The sequence below is a fragment of the Scomber scombrus genome, chromosome 14, assembly GCF_963691925.1.
Source record: "Scomber scombrus chromosome 14, fScoSco1.1, whole genome shotgun sequence".
Classification (NCBI taxonomy): domain Eukaryota; kingdom Metazoa; phylum Chordata; class Actinopteri; order Scombriformes; family Scombridae; genus Scomber; species Scomber scombrus.
This window is the reverse complement of record NC_084983.1, coordinates 1,009,555-1,029,164: the sequence shown is the minus strand read 5'-3', so window position 1 is coordinate 1,029,164 and position 19,610 is coordinate 1,009,555. Positions and strand designations below refer to the sequence as shown.

At 38.9% G+C, this 19,610-nt stretch overlaps 1 protein-coding gene across 3 annotated transcripts; it reads right to left on the bottom strand.

Moving 5' to 3' along the window:
* Window positions 1–641: 641 nt before the first annotated feature.
* LOC133993730 (protein Aster-B-like) lies at window positions 642–17,170 on the bottom strand. Of its 3 annotated transcripts, none has more exons than XM_062432766.1 (17): window positions 17,040–17,170; window positions 15,015–15,099; window positions 14,699–14,802; window positions 14,449–14,544; window positions 14,177–14,257; window positions 12,266–12,381; window positions 11,373–11,541; window positions 8,485–8,656; window positions 8,214–8,357; window positions 6,433–6,551; window positions 6,139–6,281; window positions 4,451–4,554; window positions 3,671–3,862; window positions 3,445–3,532; window positions 2,601–2,708; window positions 2,299–2,419; window positions 642–1,320 (listed from the first exon to the last, which is right to left on the bottom strand). In XM_062432766.1, exons 4-17 carry the CDS (start codon window positions 14,539–14,541, stop codon window positions 1,231–1,233), a joined length of 1,740 nt encoding a protein of 579 aa, XP_062288750.1. In that variant the 5' UTR covers window positions 14,542–14,544; window positions 14,699–14,802; window positions 15,015–15,099; window positions 17,040–17,170; the 3' UTR covers window positions 642–1,230. The 3 variants fall into 3 exon arrangements, with proteins under 3 accessions (XP_062288750.1, XP_062288748.1, XP_062288749.1); XM_062432764.1 differs by lacking the exon at window positions 17,040–17,170 and adding an exon at window positions 16,288–16,559; XM_062432765.1 differs by lacking the exon at window positions 17,040–17,170 and adding an exon at window positions 16,288–16,559 and having other exon boundaries at window positions 11,400–11,541.
* Window positions 17,171–19,610: the final 2,440 nt, after the last annotated feature.

The following is a 19,610-nucleotide window of genomic DNA, read 5'->3' as shown; positions in this document are numbered from 1 at the left end:
ATGGCTGGACTACTGGTACACAGTACACACAATATAAACATCTTTAACATGACAACCACACATGAATTGATGCAATGCACAGAAATGGTTTAAATAAGGTTGAGTATCCAAAAAAGGATAGAGTTGTTGATATGTGAGCCTTGGCAGCGATGAAGCAGAAAATCAGAGAAAATCATTAAAACAGTGGAATGACATTAATGCTTGGCTGTGAACAAAGCATTTTTATATTCCCTTGGCAACACTTTAGGAAACTTGGAGATGGGCCATCTTCAACTAAGCATTCCTGTTTTCTTTCCATACATTCTCTCTGCTTGCAAATTAAACCCTCCTTATCAACATGTCACTAAATCAAAACTGCAGAGCAATGCTCCGGCCAGTTCACAATATGTTATGCCATAGAAAACATAAGAATCACAAACAGTGTGGCATAAACTGTCAAGGAAACCAGCCCTGATCCGATGAATATGCCTGGTAAAAATAGCCCTGACTGCCATCTTAAAAACCACATGAGACACACACACACAAACACACACACACACACACACACACACACACACACACACACACACACACACACACACACACACACACACACACTTACACACACACACACATATGTATATTACATTTAGATTCCTCAGTGTTCTGTTGAACAATATTTAAATACTGCAAATTGTAGATTTATTAGAGTCACTTATCATCTTCCCCAGTTTCCATGGTAGAAACAGAGAGACACAACAGCTGTTTTTCAAAGGGAAAGAAATTCTGCTAGTCTTTGAATTCACTTTTGCACCTCTGAGAGTGAAAGCACGTATAATTCCAATATGAATTTGTACTTGGAAAAACAGCAGGAGTCAGGAGAAGTTGCATGCTTTGGGTCAGTCAGTAAGAGACAAAAAAAACAAAATCAAACCAAAAAAAAAAGACAGCGATGCAGCATTGTGTGGAGAGGAGGAATGTGAAGCTGGGGCAGGTAGATGTATAACACAGCAGTAAAAGCTACAAATGAGCCTCACCACTGCTTTAGTCTCTCTGTAGGATGTGTTGTGGTGTGTTTCTGTACTCTCACCCACTGCAGGTCGATGAGGTCAGGAGTTGCTTTCTTAGAAAAGCTCTCTGACTGAACTCCATCCTCTTCTCTCCGCCTTCAAAAGGCCACATTCTTTCCACAGGCTCAAAAAAGGTAGGTTGAATATTGCACATCATGTCTGTATGCCTTGAGATTATCAATCATTGATACTGGTTTCTCTCTTCCTCTGACTCAGAGTTGTAGTCCCTGAGGCCGATGCTTTTATGGAGGTCAAGAAGGGAGTCTCTTAGCTGGATGGAAAGTCAGGAGAAAAATATTTCCAATACATTACAAGAGTATCAGAAAATGAATAACACTCACTTATTGAGACTGAGTACATTACTATACATTTGACTACTGTTACAACATGTTCCCACCAGTATCCATACCTCACACCATACATCACAACCTGTGAACTGATGTGTCAGTGACTACTCTGTTTGAGACACCCACTGCATTACAAGTAAAGCTGTCTGGTACAATCCCAACATATCAATATTCAGTAACATCCTAATGTGCACAAAACTGACTGTGGCAAGAGATTTTTCATTAAACACTGTATGACCTCAGTCAACACACAGTTGGTTTTCTGCCCAAAAATAAATGCCAATTGTGTCACTCTGGACAATAAAATTAAACAATAAATCTGAGTGTTTCCACCACCTGACTGTTACAAAGAACTTTTTTATTTTAATTTAGTAAGTAAGCACAATGACCAAACAGGCCTCCCTATGTCCTTAACTGACCCTCTGGTGTGTGTGTGTGTGGCGATGATGTCACCATGTCAGTTAGTGTGTAAGTAAAGTGTTAAATACTTTATCTAAACATTGTTAGTGTGCAGAGATTTAATGGAGGGAAAAGACACCATACGCCCAGGGGAAATAACTTCCTTTTGATGTTGTATTTATTGTTGGAAACAGTCCTACAGTCTTCCACACCATAAATGTACAACTGCTCTGAGATGTGGTGACTCAAACAGTGACACTGTTTACATCATTCTCTTGCTCATCAAACCACTCCACTGCTTGTGTGTTTTGAATAGTGGATACTGTTATTGTGAAGGAGACATTGCCACTAAATTCTTTTATTATTGATGATTTGTTTAATAGCTCCTTAAAATACTATTTTTTACGTAAAGAAAGAGAGAACTTTATAAAACTAAAATAAAAGAAGAAAATAAAAAGGTTTCTGCTGTCTGCACACTACCTGTGTTTGACCTGATGTCTCACCTCATCGAGCAGTAGCACTGATGATTTGATCATCTCCTTCCACTTCTGTAGCTCGTCGTCATGGTAACGCTGCTGGGAGTCCAGGAGCTGCACCCACTCCAGCTGGGTCTCAGGAATTTTGCTGATGAGACACAGTCATACAGATTTAAATAAAAAGCACACCAATCGACACACACACAGGAGAGGAGGGACTTCACTCACTCACTGTTTACTTAAAATTGAAACTTGGAGAACATGAATAACAAAGTAAATATACAAACAGATTTCCTTTCTCTTGCCTCCACGTCCAAACATGTGATTACCTTTCTTGTGGTCGTAATGTCTGTGCTGCAGTGAGAGTCTGTGTGGCGTACTCCAGCATCCACAGCTTGTAGAACAGCATCACATTGAGAAATACCAGCAGAACCAGGCTGCAGAGAGAGAAGGAGAGAAAACAGAGAGAAACTGTTCAACAGCACGTCACTTAATACCATTTACTGAAATGAATCACGGTCATGGCTGAAATGAGAATACCTTATACAGATCCTATTGGATGCAATTGAAGATGAGGACAGAGAAAAACAGGTAGATTACAACAACGGAAACACAAAAGAACACAGACAGAATTAAGAGAACATCCAAATAATGTATGAAACTATATGAGATGTGTTAGTAATACAAGCAAAACAACTAAAACAGATGACTGCAGGTTCTGATATAAAAATATCAGAAGAACTGACTTTATCTTATTGGAAGAAAGATTATTCAAACAGTATCTCAATGGAGCAATTCAGATAATCAATAAATCATTGAGGTCATTTATCAAATCAAAAATGTTAAACATTCTACTTTTTCAGCTTGTCGATCATTTGGATTTGTAGCTTTTCTCTGTTTTATATCATCATTAACTAAAGCAAGATATATGAGGATGTTTCCTTGGATACTTGAAAATATCGATGGTATAAAACAAAAACATTTTCTAATTGAAAAAAACTCTCAGATTTGATTGAGTACATTGATGGTAAGAACATAGCAGGTCAGAGGAGCTAGATTTCAGTGAACAGAGAAAAGTATTTTAGCTGATGTTAAAAGTTGAGTGAGGATGCAGTGGCTGTAGCAGTAGCAGTAACAGAATAATGACAGTCTACAAGTGATCCCATTACTCACACAAGGCTGATGAGAAGCAGCAGTTTGGAGAAGTTGTAAAGTGCAAGACCTGTTGGAGCATCTGGGATGTGTCTGGTCTGTGTGGAACCTGCAGAAATGCAAGAAATAGAAAGAAGAATCTGAGACACAATCTCAACAATGATTTTACTGCTGATTATTGTCTTTCTCAAAGTTACAGTGAATGTTACTCTATTTGGCAGACCACAGCCACCAGTATTTGGCTCACCCGCCACATGTTTGATGTGATGAATATCCTCCTCATCCTCAGGTGTGGTAACAGGGCTCAAGGCTTCATCTATGTTCTCTGTCGGCATCAGGTGATGGACCAGCATCCTTTTTCTCCTCTTTAGAGCCTTGGTTTTGGGTGACTGTCTGTGGGGCTCCATCAGCACCTCATCCAATTTAGTCAGCTCCAACTCTAAACAGGATGAAACCAGAGAGAGAGCACTGAGAGCTTTGACAAGTGAGAGGTCGCAGTGAGAGTCGGTCACCCTGTTTGGTTTCTTTGGTTTCTCTTTTATTCACATGAAATTAAGACTTCAGAGTGAGTGATAACTTTGTATTTATTATTTACTGTGTATCATAGATGACCACTTTTCCAGTGACAGCAAAACTACTCTGTAAAAGTTTACAGAGACATACAGAAGTTGAAATCTTGCTAAAACTTTAAGGATCAACCTTTGTGTTATTCTCGTAATTGTCACCATCCTGACTATGGGTCATGCCAAAACACTGTATATATTGGGGCAAGCAGCAGAGCCTGGAATAACTGTCCAAATAAACTTTAATAGTACATAAATCTCCTAATAGGCTGCTCTCTGAGTCAGACACTTGTGAAAATAGGACCCAGGTTGAAAAATACTGGAATGTGTAATATAGTCCAGTTAAGTTAATTCAGAATAATGCAAAGTGGATAGTGGATTTTTATGGCCATCTTTGAAGAAGGGTTAGCACAGTTCTTCATGGTTACACTGTGTCACGCACGTTTTTGTGTTTTAGTGCTAACCTAAGTGTCTGAAGTACTCGTCCAAGCCACTCCAAAAGTTCCTCTCAATGAAGCCCTTCACAATCCCCCATGGCTGCTTCCTGTAGCGAAGCTCTGTTGACACCCTGTAGAACACATACACAAATAAACCACTCAGTGACGTTCATGATACATTTAAAGGGGACCTGTTATGCTCATTTCCAGCTCTATGTTTTGTAATTGAGATTCCACTACAGTAGATTTATATGATTCACAGTTCAAAAAACGTATTTATGTTATGCTGGTGCCTTTATGCAGTCCTAATAAGATACCGCTAATGCAAACCCAACATTTCCTGCTTTATTGCTTCAAATAAAAGCTTTTAAATAATGACGGGAAGGAATGTGTTCCTCACTGAATTAGTAGAGCTTTTTTTAAGCATAACTAAATACTAGTTGAAATAACAACGTGGAGATTACAAGCAGAAACAGCCACAGTGATGATGATGATGTTTGATGAAGAGCTGCAGATGACCAGCACACCTCCAACGTGTAAACAATTTATTTTACTTTGCTGTTCCAGACTACCCCAAAACAATAGAAAAATGCCATAACGTTAGCGAGCAGAGCAGAGAACTTGCATGCAGCAGATGTCCATGTAAAGAAATCAGTCATGAACCAATGTCAGTTTGAGCTGAGAGCAGAAAATACTGTTGGACCTCATTATTCCACACACTGACTTTTGACATGAAACATTGTAACATTATATGACTGAACATAATGAAAAATATAATAAGTCCCCTTCAAATACTATTTGGCTGTATTGAATGTACACTTGCACATCAATGACACATTTTGTAAATGTCACCAATTCCATGTTTCTGAGAGACCAGCTGAAGATCAACATAAAGTTTTCATTTCTCATTTAAAGGTATTTTAAAGGTTTAATAAATCCATGTCTGTTTCATTCAATCTAGATCTGGTCTTTAGTGAAAGCCTTGTGACTTTGCAGTGACTATTGTGATGGTTCATGTGATGCTGTTTTGTGAAGTACTCAGAGAGGGAGGATGCAGAATGTTTGGAATGAAAGAGACCAACACAGGAATTTGTTTCAAATCAGTATGCTCCTGTGACAGAGTTACGTTGAATTCATTCAGTGTTTCCTTCTTTTTCTGAATATATGTTTGAACTGATCAACCTCACTCTTGCTGTTTTCATTCCATCTTTGTTGCCAAGTGCTCACTGAGAAGGCTTAGGGCCTGATTTACTAAGACCCCAAATAGTGGGTACTAAATTGCGTGCACAGTGCAATAGATTGCGCGTCCCGTTTGGGTGCATTTTCTCCTCCCTGTATTTTTCACACTGGGGTTAAAACGCCTCATATTACATATATATATATATATATATATATATATATATATATATACAACAGTGTATACATATATATATATATACATATATATATATATATATATATATATATATATATATACACTGTTGTGAGACGCAAACCTCAGTGCGCTGTGTTAGTAGATCAGCTTGCACATTTTTTGCGGGTGATGTCAAGTCTGCACACGTTTCTACACACACAGACCTTTAGTAAATCAGGCCCATAGAGTCTGAAGATTTAAGAGCTTGGGTTTCGTTTTCACACAGTTCACATATAGAGGTACACTTCTTTTTAGTACTCTTTATTCTAGTTATAAAGGGAGTGAGATATTACCCCCTTACCTCAGGCGACATTTGCTCTTGGCCACTCTGGTGAGCATGTAGCGGTTGAGAGTGTAGAAATAGTCGTGGTAGGGCACGTCATGGGCGATCACCTCTGCATCGATAATGTAGCACTCATTCTCCTGGCTGGCCTTATACAGAGTCTGAACACAACAACATGCAGACACATACAATTTATGCTAAAAATGATTCAAGTGAGAACTTTAAGGAATAGTGGGCTCCTTTACATATTCAAATACACAGATTTCAAGAAATAAGTAAGAAATGATCTAATGGCATGAAATATCCACCGACCTGTGTTTCAGTGACTGTGGCTGACTTGGGTGCCAGAGGATTATTCAGAGCAATGGTGTACATGATCTCTCTGGTCTGGTTTCCATCCTGCTCTTTCTTCCATGGTTGATACACCACATCTACAAGACAAAACATGAAAAGAAACTTAAAGGTAGTCTGTGGAGTTCATTCATTCACATCTTTTGCACCTCAAATGCTTCAAAATACATATTGCATGAGACTAAACACAATTTTTAAAAACCCACAGAGAGGCATTTTTATTACTATGGTCCTCATCTCTGGAACAGCCTTACTGAAGACCTGAAGGCAGCAGAGAGTGTTTATATTTGTAAAAGCAAACTTAAAACCTACCTTTTTAATTTGGCATTCAATTGAATTTTATTTATTTATGAATCGTCTTTTATTTTATATTTTAGCCTGTTTTACAACTTGGACTATTCTGTTTTATTCTATTTTATTAGTTCTTCTTCATAACCCACCTTTTTAAGTCTCTTTTACTTCATTACTTTTACTCCTCACATATTAGACCCCTTCCAAACTCCCCTCAGTCAGTACATCATTACTAGATATGATCAATCAGTCTTTAGTAACAGGATATGTACCACAGTCCTTTATGGTAGCTGTAATTAAACCATGTCTTAAAAAGCCTGCTCTGGGTGTTTTAACCAAACAAACACTTATATCTAACCTCCTTCTTATCTCCAAAATCCTTGAGAAAGCAGTCAACAATCAGCTGAGTGACTTTCTACATAACAATAGTTTATTTGAGGATTTTCAGTTATGATTTAGAGCACAGAGACAGAGACAGCACTGCTGAAAGTTACAAATGACCTCCTAATTGCACCAATCAAAGGACTTATCTCTACTTGTAAGATTTTACTGCTGCATTTAACACCATTGAGCATTACACAGGATTCTACAAGGTTCAGTGCTTGGTCCAATATCATTTACCTTAAATAGGCTTCCTTTCATTATTTGGAAACAAAATGTTATTTTTGAGATGATACACAATTATATCTATCAGATGCCTTAAGGACATAAAGGCCTGGATAATGTGCGGTAATGTTCCTTCTACTTAAATTACAAATAACTGAAGTTATTGTGCTTGGCCCCAAACAGAAACACATTATCTAATGATATAACTACTCTGGATGGCATTACTCTGGCCTCCAGTATTACTGTAAGGAAAAGTTTCAAAGAAATGCATAAAAACTAGCCTCACTCATTTGTTACTTGTAGTCTGGAACATTGAAATTCATTATTATCAGGCTGTCCCAACAAGTCTCTAAAGACTCTCCAACTGGTCCAGAATGCAGCTGCACACGTTCTGACAAAAACTAGAAAGAGAGATCATATTACTCCTATTTTAGCTTCACTGCATTGGCTTCCTGTAAAATCAAGAATAGAATTTAAAATCCTTCTCATTACTTTCAAAGCTCTTAATGGTCAGGTTCCATCATATCTTAAAGAGCTCATAGTACCTATTACCCCACTAGAGCATGGCACTCCCAGTACGCAGGCCTACTTGTGGTTCCTAGTATCTCTAAAAGTAGAATGTGAGGCAGAGCTTTCAGTTATCAGGCTCCTCTCCCCCATCTTCTAATCAGGGTCCAGTAGACAGACACCCTCTCTATGTTTAAGAGTAGGCTTCAAACTTTCCTTCTTGATAAAGCTTATAGTTAGGGCCGGCCAGGCTTGCCTTAGACCAGCTCCTGGTTATGCTGTGATTTGTTGCTATAAATACATTTAAAAAGGAGTCAAATGTATTATAATGAGTTTACCTGAAAACCGCCTCTGCTCCCGAAAGTCCCTCATGAACTCAGACTCAGTGAAGAGTAAGTCATACATCTTGTCCACACTGAACTTGTACACCCCATTAATGTATTGCCTGCCACACAGGTCCTGGTGGAAAGCCTCCACCTCTCCTGCACAAAAGAGTATTTCTGTGTGTGAGTATGTGTTGAGGGGTCAAAACTGAACAGATAAACAAAACCAAAAAACAACAGCAATCATCATGTACACTTTAGGTTCTATTGAGAGGACCACACACACCTTCGTCATGTGTCTCCGATGAGTCACTGAGCTCGGTGGGCAGATCCTCGTTGTCGTTGAGGTCCAGTGAAGGTGAAAGGTTGTGGCTGCTGTGGCTCTCAGGCATGGGGACGGTCAGGAGGTCTGTGTCAGGGAGAAGGCTGGATACATCCTCTACAGGGGGCAGGTCATACTGATGGAGCAGGAAGAAAAAACACTGGATAGTCAAAACAAGGATCTCCATTGCTCCAGAGATTCAGTATTCCACTCCCATGAAGTTGGGAAACAAGCAACAGAGTTGGGTTAATGATAAGCAGCAGAGTAGAGATATCCTGACTTTTAGTCCGTGGTATGACTCAAGCTCCAAAAACACCAGGTGCTGCATTCCCCATAATGCAGACCATTGCATCTTATCAATAAAGGATGGGTTCACAAGTCTTAAAACATCAGCCAGGAGTCCAAATGACCATTGAAACTTGCTTTTTCTGCTGTAATCAAGGACCATTAATACACAGTCCTCCTTCTGTGTAAACATGGATTTAAAATTGATCTGAAGCTAATATGAAGCTTCAACCGTCCAAATGAGTCAAATCATTACGGATCATCTACTTTTAAATGACTGTATGGACACACATTTAGTCCTCCATCACTTCCATTGAAAGCACATTTGAAGGAGATCTTTTAATAGTCAGTATGAACAGGAGGAATGATTACAGAGAGGAAAACCTCTTTACTGTTCATATGATCACCTGACTCTTTAAAAACAATTTTGAAAACTTGTGAACCTGTCCCTCAAACCCTTCTTGTTTCAAATTTGTAACACAAACATGGAGAAAAAATGACGCACATATTATTTACATGTAAGATTTTTATAAGTGAAAAAATATTTGTAACCCTAAACTTGACTTTGTGTGCACAAACTCACTTTACATTTGTATATGTCTTTGCACAAATTCACACAGCGGGATGTCTCAAGTAGAAACCATGTTGTAAAGATCTTGATTTGCACATTTGTCCATTTTATCTGTTGATACCATGGATGCATAAAGAGAATCCCACTTGCATATTAACCATGACATTCACCAGCAGCCCCTGCTGTTCATCCCCGCTCCACCAGCACTTGTTTAACTGAACAGTTAAGAATAAAACATCACTGCTTACTGATTGTGACAATGTCTTACTCTGATGTGTTGGATTTCTTGTTTGTCAGAAACAGAAATGTGTGCATAAACATGCTCATTTTTCACACAAAAACAGTGCAAAGCAGATCTGTCAGAAGTCTAACATGCACAAACCATAATCAGTTCTTACAAAACCAGTTCTGCACAGACATGTACAATTGTATTCAGTTTGTCGTGCACAAATATTCAAACACAGATGGGCATTTTTTACAGTTGACAAAACCTTATTTATATTAGAAAAATGTGCATATAATATATTTACTATTTTCTTCTTCTTTCTTTTTTTCCTCCATTTTCCTTTATTTCTTTTCTTCTCAGACATAGAACTAGTCATCATGACAAGTAAACTGGTCCACATGTTTAAATGAGTTTCACTTTGAAGCCAACATATTTAATCTTTTACCAGTTATTGGGACAAAAGTTGAACTGTCAGATTAAGGCATTACATCGTTCCATATGGATTTTGGATTACATAAATTTCCCATTATATAACAGGAGTTTAGTAAGTCACAGACAAGAGCTTTCAATAGATGTTCATGTAGTATTAACAATGTGTCTGTTAGCGCAGCAGCAAAAGTGTTTCAGTGGAAAATAAAAGTTCTTGTAATTGCTCACCTTAGCAGTCACCATGGTGCAGATTATGAAGAACACGTTACAATTTACAGGATCCCTTGTGCACTGTGAGAAGCTCACATGACACCTTCTGATAAAATACCTGTTTTACAAGACTGTATTTGTTTTGGTGTGTAAGGTGGGAAGGGACCCCCTGGGGATTGGAGTTTGTCTCCAGAAGACAACAAGCTTTTCCCATTATCATTTCTTATTGCTGATTTCTACTCCAATGAGACAGAAAGATATAACTCAGTACCAAACCAGTCAACAACCCTGTATATACAGTATATACAGGATACATAACAAGTTTACCTGTATATAAAGTAGATTCTGTATATGTGTCGTCCTTTCATTGATAGATATATATAATAATGAACTGTGCTTGTGTTATGAATGTCAAGCGTTAAAGTAAGCATACATATTTCCTTTGTTTGCATTTTATGCATTATGCTTACTCTACAGGTTCAACATACTGTAAGTACAATGAATGTATTTACATTTACATGAGTGTTGAATGTTAACTGTTTAGTCAGTGGTATTATATATTGAGGCAAATAATTAAGTTCAGGCCCTTTTCTTTTAAAGTATTTCTTCAGTATATTTTGGAGGGAGGGAGGGAGGGAGGGAGAGAGGGAGAGAGGGAGGGAGGGAGGGGGGGGTGATGAAGGAATGTCAGCTGTGAAAAATGAAATCATGAATCAATAAAAAAAACAACCAGTGTCTAATACATGTAAAGCTTATGTGTTGTTTTTAAGAAGCCTGGCTTGTGTGCATGATGTTTATCAAGCCTCAGTATTATGACATGATACGAGGGATTGTAGCAGTGTTAAATACATACATTTTAGTATCCCTTTAACAGTCCCTCAAATGTAGTCATTCCACTAATATATTTATTTAATTACTTCATTTCATGAATTTGGGCCCCTGTCCTTCTCACATCCTCTGCGCATCCCTGGTTACTGTAGGTTTATGTTAGCTTATCATTGTTGAGCTGTATGTGTAATGTATGTGTTCAGTATCAGTTCTTCATGGCAGCATGTGGTTTGAACTATAGGACTTCGTAACATGACAATGTGTGCTAACTCCTGCAGTTCAGTCGTTGTTCAGCCTACTCACAGGGACTGGAGAGTCGGTGCTGGTTACCTCTGGCAGAGCGTTGTTCGGGAAGGCTTTGTGGGGCAGCACAGGGCTGATGTCCGGCTTGGCCTCAGTGTTCTTGGCAAGAGTGTTGCTGGTGTCATTGTTGTGCTCGTTGCTGTCCTCAACGGGCAACTCTTCACAGTACCTGCACCATGGAGACGGACAGCAGCTGTAGGTCAAGGTTACCAGCTTGCTGCACACTGCCCACACTGGGCTACACACATGCATGTGCATGGGTGTGATGGAGGTGGTGGTCATGATACTGGGAGTCCTGGCTGCAATTTTAAACATTTCTGTTTTTTCCATCACTGATTTTCATGTAAGATGGACACTGAATATTTTGATCCCTGATAAATACCCAACCTACCTCTGCATCACTTTGACTCTTTAATGTTGAAATCTCTCCTTATATAATGTTTTAATAGCCCCCCCCCCCCCCAACACACACACACACACACACAGTACAAACCCACATAACCTTTGACTCTATTATTCATTTTCATTAGGTAAAGTTATAAAGCTTTATTTCATTATGAGCTTGTAGTTTGAACTTTATTAAGAATTTAAAAGAAGAAATAATTCACTTGTATTATTAAGCAGCACTTTTGTTCTTTAACTTACTACCATCACTTTTCATTTATATCACCATTTAAATGTTGATATATAAAGTTGACGATAACTTCATTGATTATATTGTATAAGTGTTGAGGTGAAAGTAAGGAAGAAAGCCATCATGCCAGACATAGAGACACTAAAATGGTACACGAACAAAAACAATGTGCACATTAAAGACATTTTCCCTCCGTAAGTAAGGAAAGTGTGTTGTGAAATGGAACACATGATGAATTCATCTTGAGTGGGAAACTCACCCCATGGTGTTAAAGTCCTCATCAGGAGGGACGTAGTCCTCATCATCACTGGTCAGGCCAAGTTCATTACCGTAACACTGATGGACAAAGTGCCACAGCTCTTTTGGACACAATGGCTAAGTCAGTGGAGAAAGAAAAGCAGAGTGATTAAATGATTAGTTGGTATCTGAAATGTGGAGTTGCTGCTCACTATTTAGTGTCTATTATTGGAAGTAGTGAATGAGTAAATAAGGAAGTGATTTCGGACACATCCACTGTTACCAACATTACAAGGACAAAATAAAAAAAGTTAACATGAAAACAAGAAGAAATATCAAACAATCCTCATTGGTAATATTAATATATCTGGTAAATTGTAAGAAGGTTTTGTTTTTTTTGGTCAGTGTATTGTGTTATGTTTGTAAGCTAGAAAAGCTACCAAAGTAAATCGTTAGCCTAACCCTCATTGGAGTAAACAAGTGGTTGCCATGGAAACCGGTCAGCAAGCAAGGAGATTGATATCCTGCTAAATGTAAGAGTGAAACAGATGTCATCAGTCAGACAGGGTAAATCATATGTTTAAGATTATATCAAACCATATATCCCCTTCCCCCCTATATCTGTGTGCTATTTCTATAGCCCCCAGTAGAGTCTCCTTATTTCAAAAAATACTTTTTTGAAACTCTCCATTCAAAAAATGAAAAACACTCCCACACACTGTCTCACTCACTGTTGTTTGTTTTATTGAGTCACAACATTTCAGTCTATCCAACCTTCATCAGGCATATCATGGGCGGCATCACAACACTTCCATATATACACACAAGAGCTGCCTCAATCATCCAATGACAGGACTAGAAAGATCAACCTGACTAATTGATGAGCACCTTCAGTTAATGCACATAGGGTCTGATTTACTAAAGGTCTGCGTGTGTATAAACGTGTGCAAACTTGACATCACCCGCAAAGAATGTGCAAGCTGATCTACTAACGCAGCGCACTGAGGTTTGCATCTTACAACAGTGTAAGATAATACACTCTGTCCATCTAGTATGTTTACCATAATGAATATGTTCCTGTATCCTTTGAAGGACAGGTATTAACCTGCTGCACTGTGCTCAGATGACTTCTGTTACTGTAGAGAGGAGGAGACGGAGGCACAATGACAGAATACACACAGGACACAGTTTTTACACCTGTGTTAATATTTTTAGAGTGGAATATTTGTGGTTTTACTTATGTGCACATAATTTAGTACCCACTATTTGGGATCTTAGTAAATCAGGCCCATAGTGTGTGTCACCTGTCAGACAATGACATAAGAATAATGTATAGAAGAAGAATTCTTATATGTCATTGTCCAACGTATTGTAGAGGATGAGGATGAGAACGACCTGCATTTCCTGACAGGTGACGCATGCTATGAGCAAATGTTGAAAGAGGTAAATGGCATTAGGAATATTACATTTATATATTATTATTTACTTAGAGAGATGAACCTCAACTGACTCATTTAATTAAAATACATTGTAAGCCTGCTCACAAACAAGGTGGGTTTATTGTTTGTTATGCAAACTAGTTATACAACCTTTGTAAGGGTTCAGCTTGATTCTTGTGGTGGAACTGGAATGTACACATCTGGTTCTACAGTTGAGGTTGTCAAGTGTTAGTCTGTTTGAGGTGGTGATTCGGAGGGGAAAATTAGTTTTTTATGTATATTTAAATTTTTAAAAACTATGGTGTTCCATAAAGTCTCTCACTTAAAAGACCTTAAAAAAACAGTTAATATATTTCTCATATCTAATAGCTTATTTCATTTGAGTATCAGTTGAGCAGCAAGCCAGATAATGGCACATCTAACACAATTCTGTTAAAGTCAATATAATGATCATCAGCTCAATGGTTATACAATGTCAGTGCAGTCAGTCTCACCTTTTCTAGGAGAGCGTTCTGCCACAGTCTGAACATCATCATGTACGTCCGGTCCCTCGCCCCAAATGAGGTGAAGAAATGCTAAGAGATGAACACAGTTGGATGGATTCATGAGTCAAAAAGAGTTTTTTATCTTCCAGTTGGAGAGATAGACTGCATTGTTGTCATCATCAAAAGCAGTTTGTGGTTCTGTATAATAATATTAAAAGTAAATACATTGTACAGTAGTGTACTGTATATGAAAGGTTTGTCTGTATATGTGATTTATTTACTTTCTCATTATCAGTGCACAGCTGGATGGCGTTGGGGATGAGGCGGGCCGTCTTTTCCTTGGTCATGGAGCAGATGTCCTTTAATCGAACCATTAGCTTGAAACAGACAAGCAGACCAGACAAAGGTTGATGATAACATTTAAAGTGCTCAAGTGTGGGATAAATAAACTCAGTCACAAAGTCAACTAGTCAGCACCCCTAACCACTACAGTGCAGTATGGTCATTTTGCAGTTAGATCGCTGTCCTCACCAGGGTTTCCCATCGGAAGATGTTGCTATAGAAACAAATCCAGTTCTCTGAGAGGTAGAGACGTCCCTGCAGGAGGATGTCCCGCTGCAGGGCACAGGAATAGTCTGGAAGAAGTTAAAGGTCAAAGGTCAAGAATGACAACTTTGTTTGGAAATAGTATAAAATTGTGCTGTCACAGGTCCACAGTGAGAGAGACAATGTTATTTCCAAAATAGATCATGTGGAAAGATAAATGCATTACGTTTCATGTTTGTTCAGCCATTAAAACATGTTCACACTAAAGATGAGTGTGTGTGTATCAGTGTGTGTGACTCACCCACAATTAGGCGCTCAGTATCTGGCAGCTGCTTGAAAAGCTTCCTGAAGTCCTCGTTGCGCTGCTTGTAGGTGGGACTCAAAACCTGCAGTGGACACACAATGACAATAATCATAGGTATGGACATAATGGACACTGCTTACAAAACACACATTAACAATCACTAATTTTTCATGCTAGCCAGAGAGACTTTGCAAATATAAATGTTTCTTTCAAAAGAACAGAAATGATGTAACCAACATGTATTTTTTAAGTCTGAGGAGGATAATATTCATCAGCCCACAACTCTGGTCCAGACAGAAATATCTCAGTAACTGTTAGGTGGACTGTCTTTTGTGCAGACACTGATGGTCCCAGAGGACATATTTAGCTGACTTTGGACTTCTCTCCTCCAGATGGTCATTTCAGAGTGAAATGTTTCAACAGTTGTTTGGTTTATAACCTTGGTGAACTTGTATGATCCTTTTAATTTTCCTGTAGTGCCATTATCCATCATTTCAAAGTATCCAATACTTTTATTTATGTCCTGCTAAATCAGTGGTATTCCCATCAGCCTCAGGTATACTTAATGTAGTGCTGCTTTGTATGTATGTAAATGTTAACATGCCAGCATTACATTTCTTGTGAAACCTATTTGCTGTTGTAATTGTAATTCAGTGGCATATGAAAGTCAGTTCTAGGGGACTGGCTATATACAGTCTTAACAGGTTAACTGTAACTATGAAGTCAAGAAATCTTCACATTTCACTCACATTCTAAAAGACCTCTTTACTTTTTTACTGTTCTCCTTTGTGACTTTTCAACAATGTCTGAAAATGCATTTTCTCAACAAGTCTGGTCAAAGCCAAGTCCAAACCTGCTCTGTCTGACAGATAACTGTACTTATCTGTGAGGAGAGGACCAGGGGGCACATAGAGAGCCAAACAGGTTGTCATAGCTGCAGGCTGACATATACAAAACTGCACATTCTATTCTAAATGTGAAACAGAGCTGAGTATGATTCACAAACATTTTAGACTACAGGTTGTTGATACAATCTCAGCTGAGTCCAGGCTGCTCTGAGATGTGTATACCAATGGATATAAGTTGAAGTAAAGAGCTGTCATTTTTTCCAATAGTCACTAAACCAAACATTTGGCCACATTTAACTCCACTCTCTCAAGTTTTAAACCAACTTTCATCAAATAATCTTGTCTTTTTAGCCACACTTCTGATTTATAAATCAGATTCCCATTGCTGTTTTGTGGTCCACTATGCAGATAATGTGACTTACAGCGGGGACCTGCTCTGAGTCCCAGTCCCACTGCTGCCACTGGGCTGGCTGCTCCTGGTCAGGCTCCCAGTTTGTTTCAGTCTCTGAGTCCTGGGCTGATAAACTCTCACTCTGCACCGCCATTCTCTGTCTTCTTTTTATCTGCCTTTTTTCTTTTCTCATCAGTCTGTCCTTGTGACAACTTGTTGTATTTGCATCCAGCTTCCCTTCCTTCATTTTGTTTCCATGTGTGAAAAGCAGTGATTCAGGTCACCACTCCCCATACACAAACAAACTTCTGTCACACACTCAAATAGTGCCTGATGGGACGCAGCAGCAGCAGCAGGCCTGAGAGCACCAAATGATTATCTTCAAATGTCTGTCAGGTCAGAGATTTCATCCAAATACACACAAACCCCAAATGTTTTCTCTTAATGCAAAAACTTGGAAATGAACATCTTCAGTTATCCTCTCTTAGACAACACATATCCCAAACAGACTTTGTACAGACATACACTTCTTAAAGTAAATAAATTCCAAACAAGTCCAATGATAGATCCTCAATCTTAGCGTAAGTGATGTTTTGAGCTGTCATCAAGCTGAGGAATACACTGGGTTGTCCATGATGTGCTGCTGGATCTCACAAAATGTAGATTCATTTCTTCAGATCACATATCCAAGGAACATCCTGATTTAAAGCAGCAGAAATCCATCACTTTTTGCAGAAGGTTCTCTATTTTGCATCAGTCTATCCACACTATGACTCCACTCACGCGGTTCCAGCACACACTTCAGATGTCCCACTGCCAAACAGTGTTGTCGAGTAAAAGATCAGGTATGACCGGAGTAATGTGTGACTACATAATTCCAAAATTCCTCCTCCGACTTTGTTCTGTGACAGCCTCGAGTGTTTGGAAACAGTCATGGAGGTGGGTGGAGCCAATGTGAGTGTGTTTTTGTGGTCTACAGCATGTGAAAGAGGAGAAAAAAATAGGGGAGGGGGGGGGTGTCCAAGGAGAGTCTAGGTTCACTAGAGTTCAATGGGAGAATGTTTGTGTGTGTGTGTGTGTGTGTGTGTGTGTGTGTGTGTGTGTGTGTGTGTGTGTGTGTGTGTGTGTGTGTGTGTGTGTGTGTGTGTGTGTGTGTGTGTGTGTGTGTGTGTGTGCATTTCTGTTTTTGTTCACATGTACCCAGTGCATATTAGGCTTCTTCCAAATGTTTAGTTGCACCACTCTCCTGCTATTTTGTCTTTCTCTGAATCTTTCCTTTGGCCTGCTAGAGAGGCAGACTGTGACCAACAGCAACCAAAACAACAGGAAATGGAGGAACCAATTCACTTCCTGCAAAAGCTTGTGTGTGTGTGTGTGCGTGTGCGTGTGTGTGTGTGTGTGTGTGTGTGTGTGTGTGTGTGTGTGTACTTTTACAATGAGATTTGGAATGAATTTGCTAAGATCCCAAATAAAGGGTACTAAATTGTGCATGCAGTGCAACAGAGTGAACGTTTGGTTAGCGTTTGAAGAGAATTTTGGATGAGCAGAAATCCCGCCAGTGCAAAATGAAATGTGATCCCATGGAATTAGAGGTTCTAGTGGAAGAGGTTAACAAACATATTGAATTATAGCAAAAAACTATTTCCAGAAAAAAATAATAACACAGGTGGAAAAAACTTGTTCTCTGTGTATTCTGTCATTGTGCCTCCTTCTCCTCCTCTCTACGGTTTACAGACACACGGCTGTGGCTCAGGAGGTAGAGCGGTCGTCCTCCGATTGGCGGTTCGATTCCCGGCTCCTCCTCCACATGTCGATGTGTCCTTGGGCAAGACACTTAAACCAACGGTGTGTGAATGTGTATGAATGGTTAGTCTCCTCCTGATGAGCAGGTTGGCACCCTGTGTGGTACCTCCTGCCATCAGTGTATGAATGTGTGTGAATGGATGAATGACATGTAATGTAAAAGCGCTTTGAGTGGTCGTAACGACTAGAAAAGCACTATATAAGTACAGTCCATTTACCATTTACCATTACAGTTACCATCAACAAAAATACCTTCAGGTTTGGTAAATCACAATGTGTGTGCTAAATAACATATTAACATTTTCTCCTCCATTAATTTTGCACACTGGGGTTAAAACACCTCATATTACATCATTATGGTAAATGTACTAAATGGACAGCATGTATTATCTTACACATTTGAAAGATGCAAGCCTCAGTGCACCGTGTTACTAGATCAGCTTGCACATTTGTTGGCTGGTGATGTCAAGTTTGCACACACACAGTAAATGTTGGACTTATGGTAGGGCTCCAAGAGGCTTTTTTGTGTTACACCTGGTGTTACATCTACCTACCACATTTTGTTCATCTACGTCAAAATTAAAGGTGGGGGCTTTAACTTTGAAAATTCTTAGGGGGCACTATTGAACCAACTTGCGACACCCAAGCCCAAGATCCAAATGAGTTGCCCAGTTTCACCACTTCTGATGCTTGCGCAAAGTTTTGTGAGTTTTTGAGTACTTCCAGCATCTCAAAAATGCATTTGAATCTATCTGTAAAAAATCATAATTAAAGGTAGATATTATTATTATTTTTATTATTAGTATTAGTATTAGGTAGTATAGTATAGTTGAAAAATTAGGACATTTTGACCAGTCCTCACTTCTTTAAAGGGGTGTTTTAGGTTTGACTATACTTAATAAAGTATAGCATTACACGTGTGTGTGTGTGTGTGTGTGTGTGTGTGTGTGTGTGTGTGTGTGTGTGTGTGTGTGTGTGTGTGTGTGTGTGTGTGTGTGTGTGTATTTCTGCTGTAAACAAGTTAAGTTTGCCAAGTACAACGCCCCCTATCCCTCCACTCTGCTTTTTTTCTCTGTCATTCTTTCAATGTTTTACTTCCCTCTGTTGCTCTTTGTTTATCAGCCTTTTATTCCAGCTCCAGTTTTTCTCTCTCACTCTCTTTTTTTCCTGACTTCTTGGAAATCTCTTTCCACTGAATTCTACTATGGGATCAGATTTATGGGTAAGGGTTTAATACCATAAAGGGGAACAGAGGGGGTTGATTATGTGACTGCAGATTCACAGTCATGATCACAGTTTTGCAATACAATCCACTCAGGTAAGAATGAGTGGAGAGAATTCAAGCCTTAATTTGTTACAATGCATCACACGAGTCTTTGTGCCTTCAAAAACCGTTCAAGGCACACGTTGTATTTTTGATTAAAATGATTACTACATTGGACATCATGACTACAATAATAACCACATTGTTAGGGTTAGGATGGCCTTTACTATGTCAGTGTTTATCCATGTTTCAGATCTATGTTTCAGTCTAACTGCTTTCACTGGAGC

Excerpts from the sequence above, each read along its gene's own strand:
- LOC133993730 (XM_062432764.1), bottom strand. The coding sequence starts at position 16,503 with ATGAAGGAAGGGAAGCTGGATGCAAATACAACAAGTTGTCACAAGGAC. Across the intron at positions 14,545-14,698 it reads TCTTCCGATGGGAAACCCTG|CTAATGGTTCGATTAAAGGA; the intron begins GTGAGGACAGCG and ends GTCTGTTTCAAG. Across the intron at positions 4,555-6,138 it reads AAGAGCAAATGTCGCCTGAG|GGTGTCAACAGAGCTTCGCT; the intron begins GTAAGGGGGTAA and ends TGTGTTCTACAG.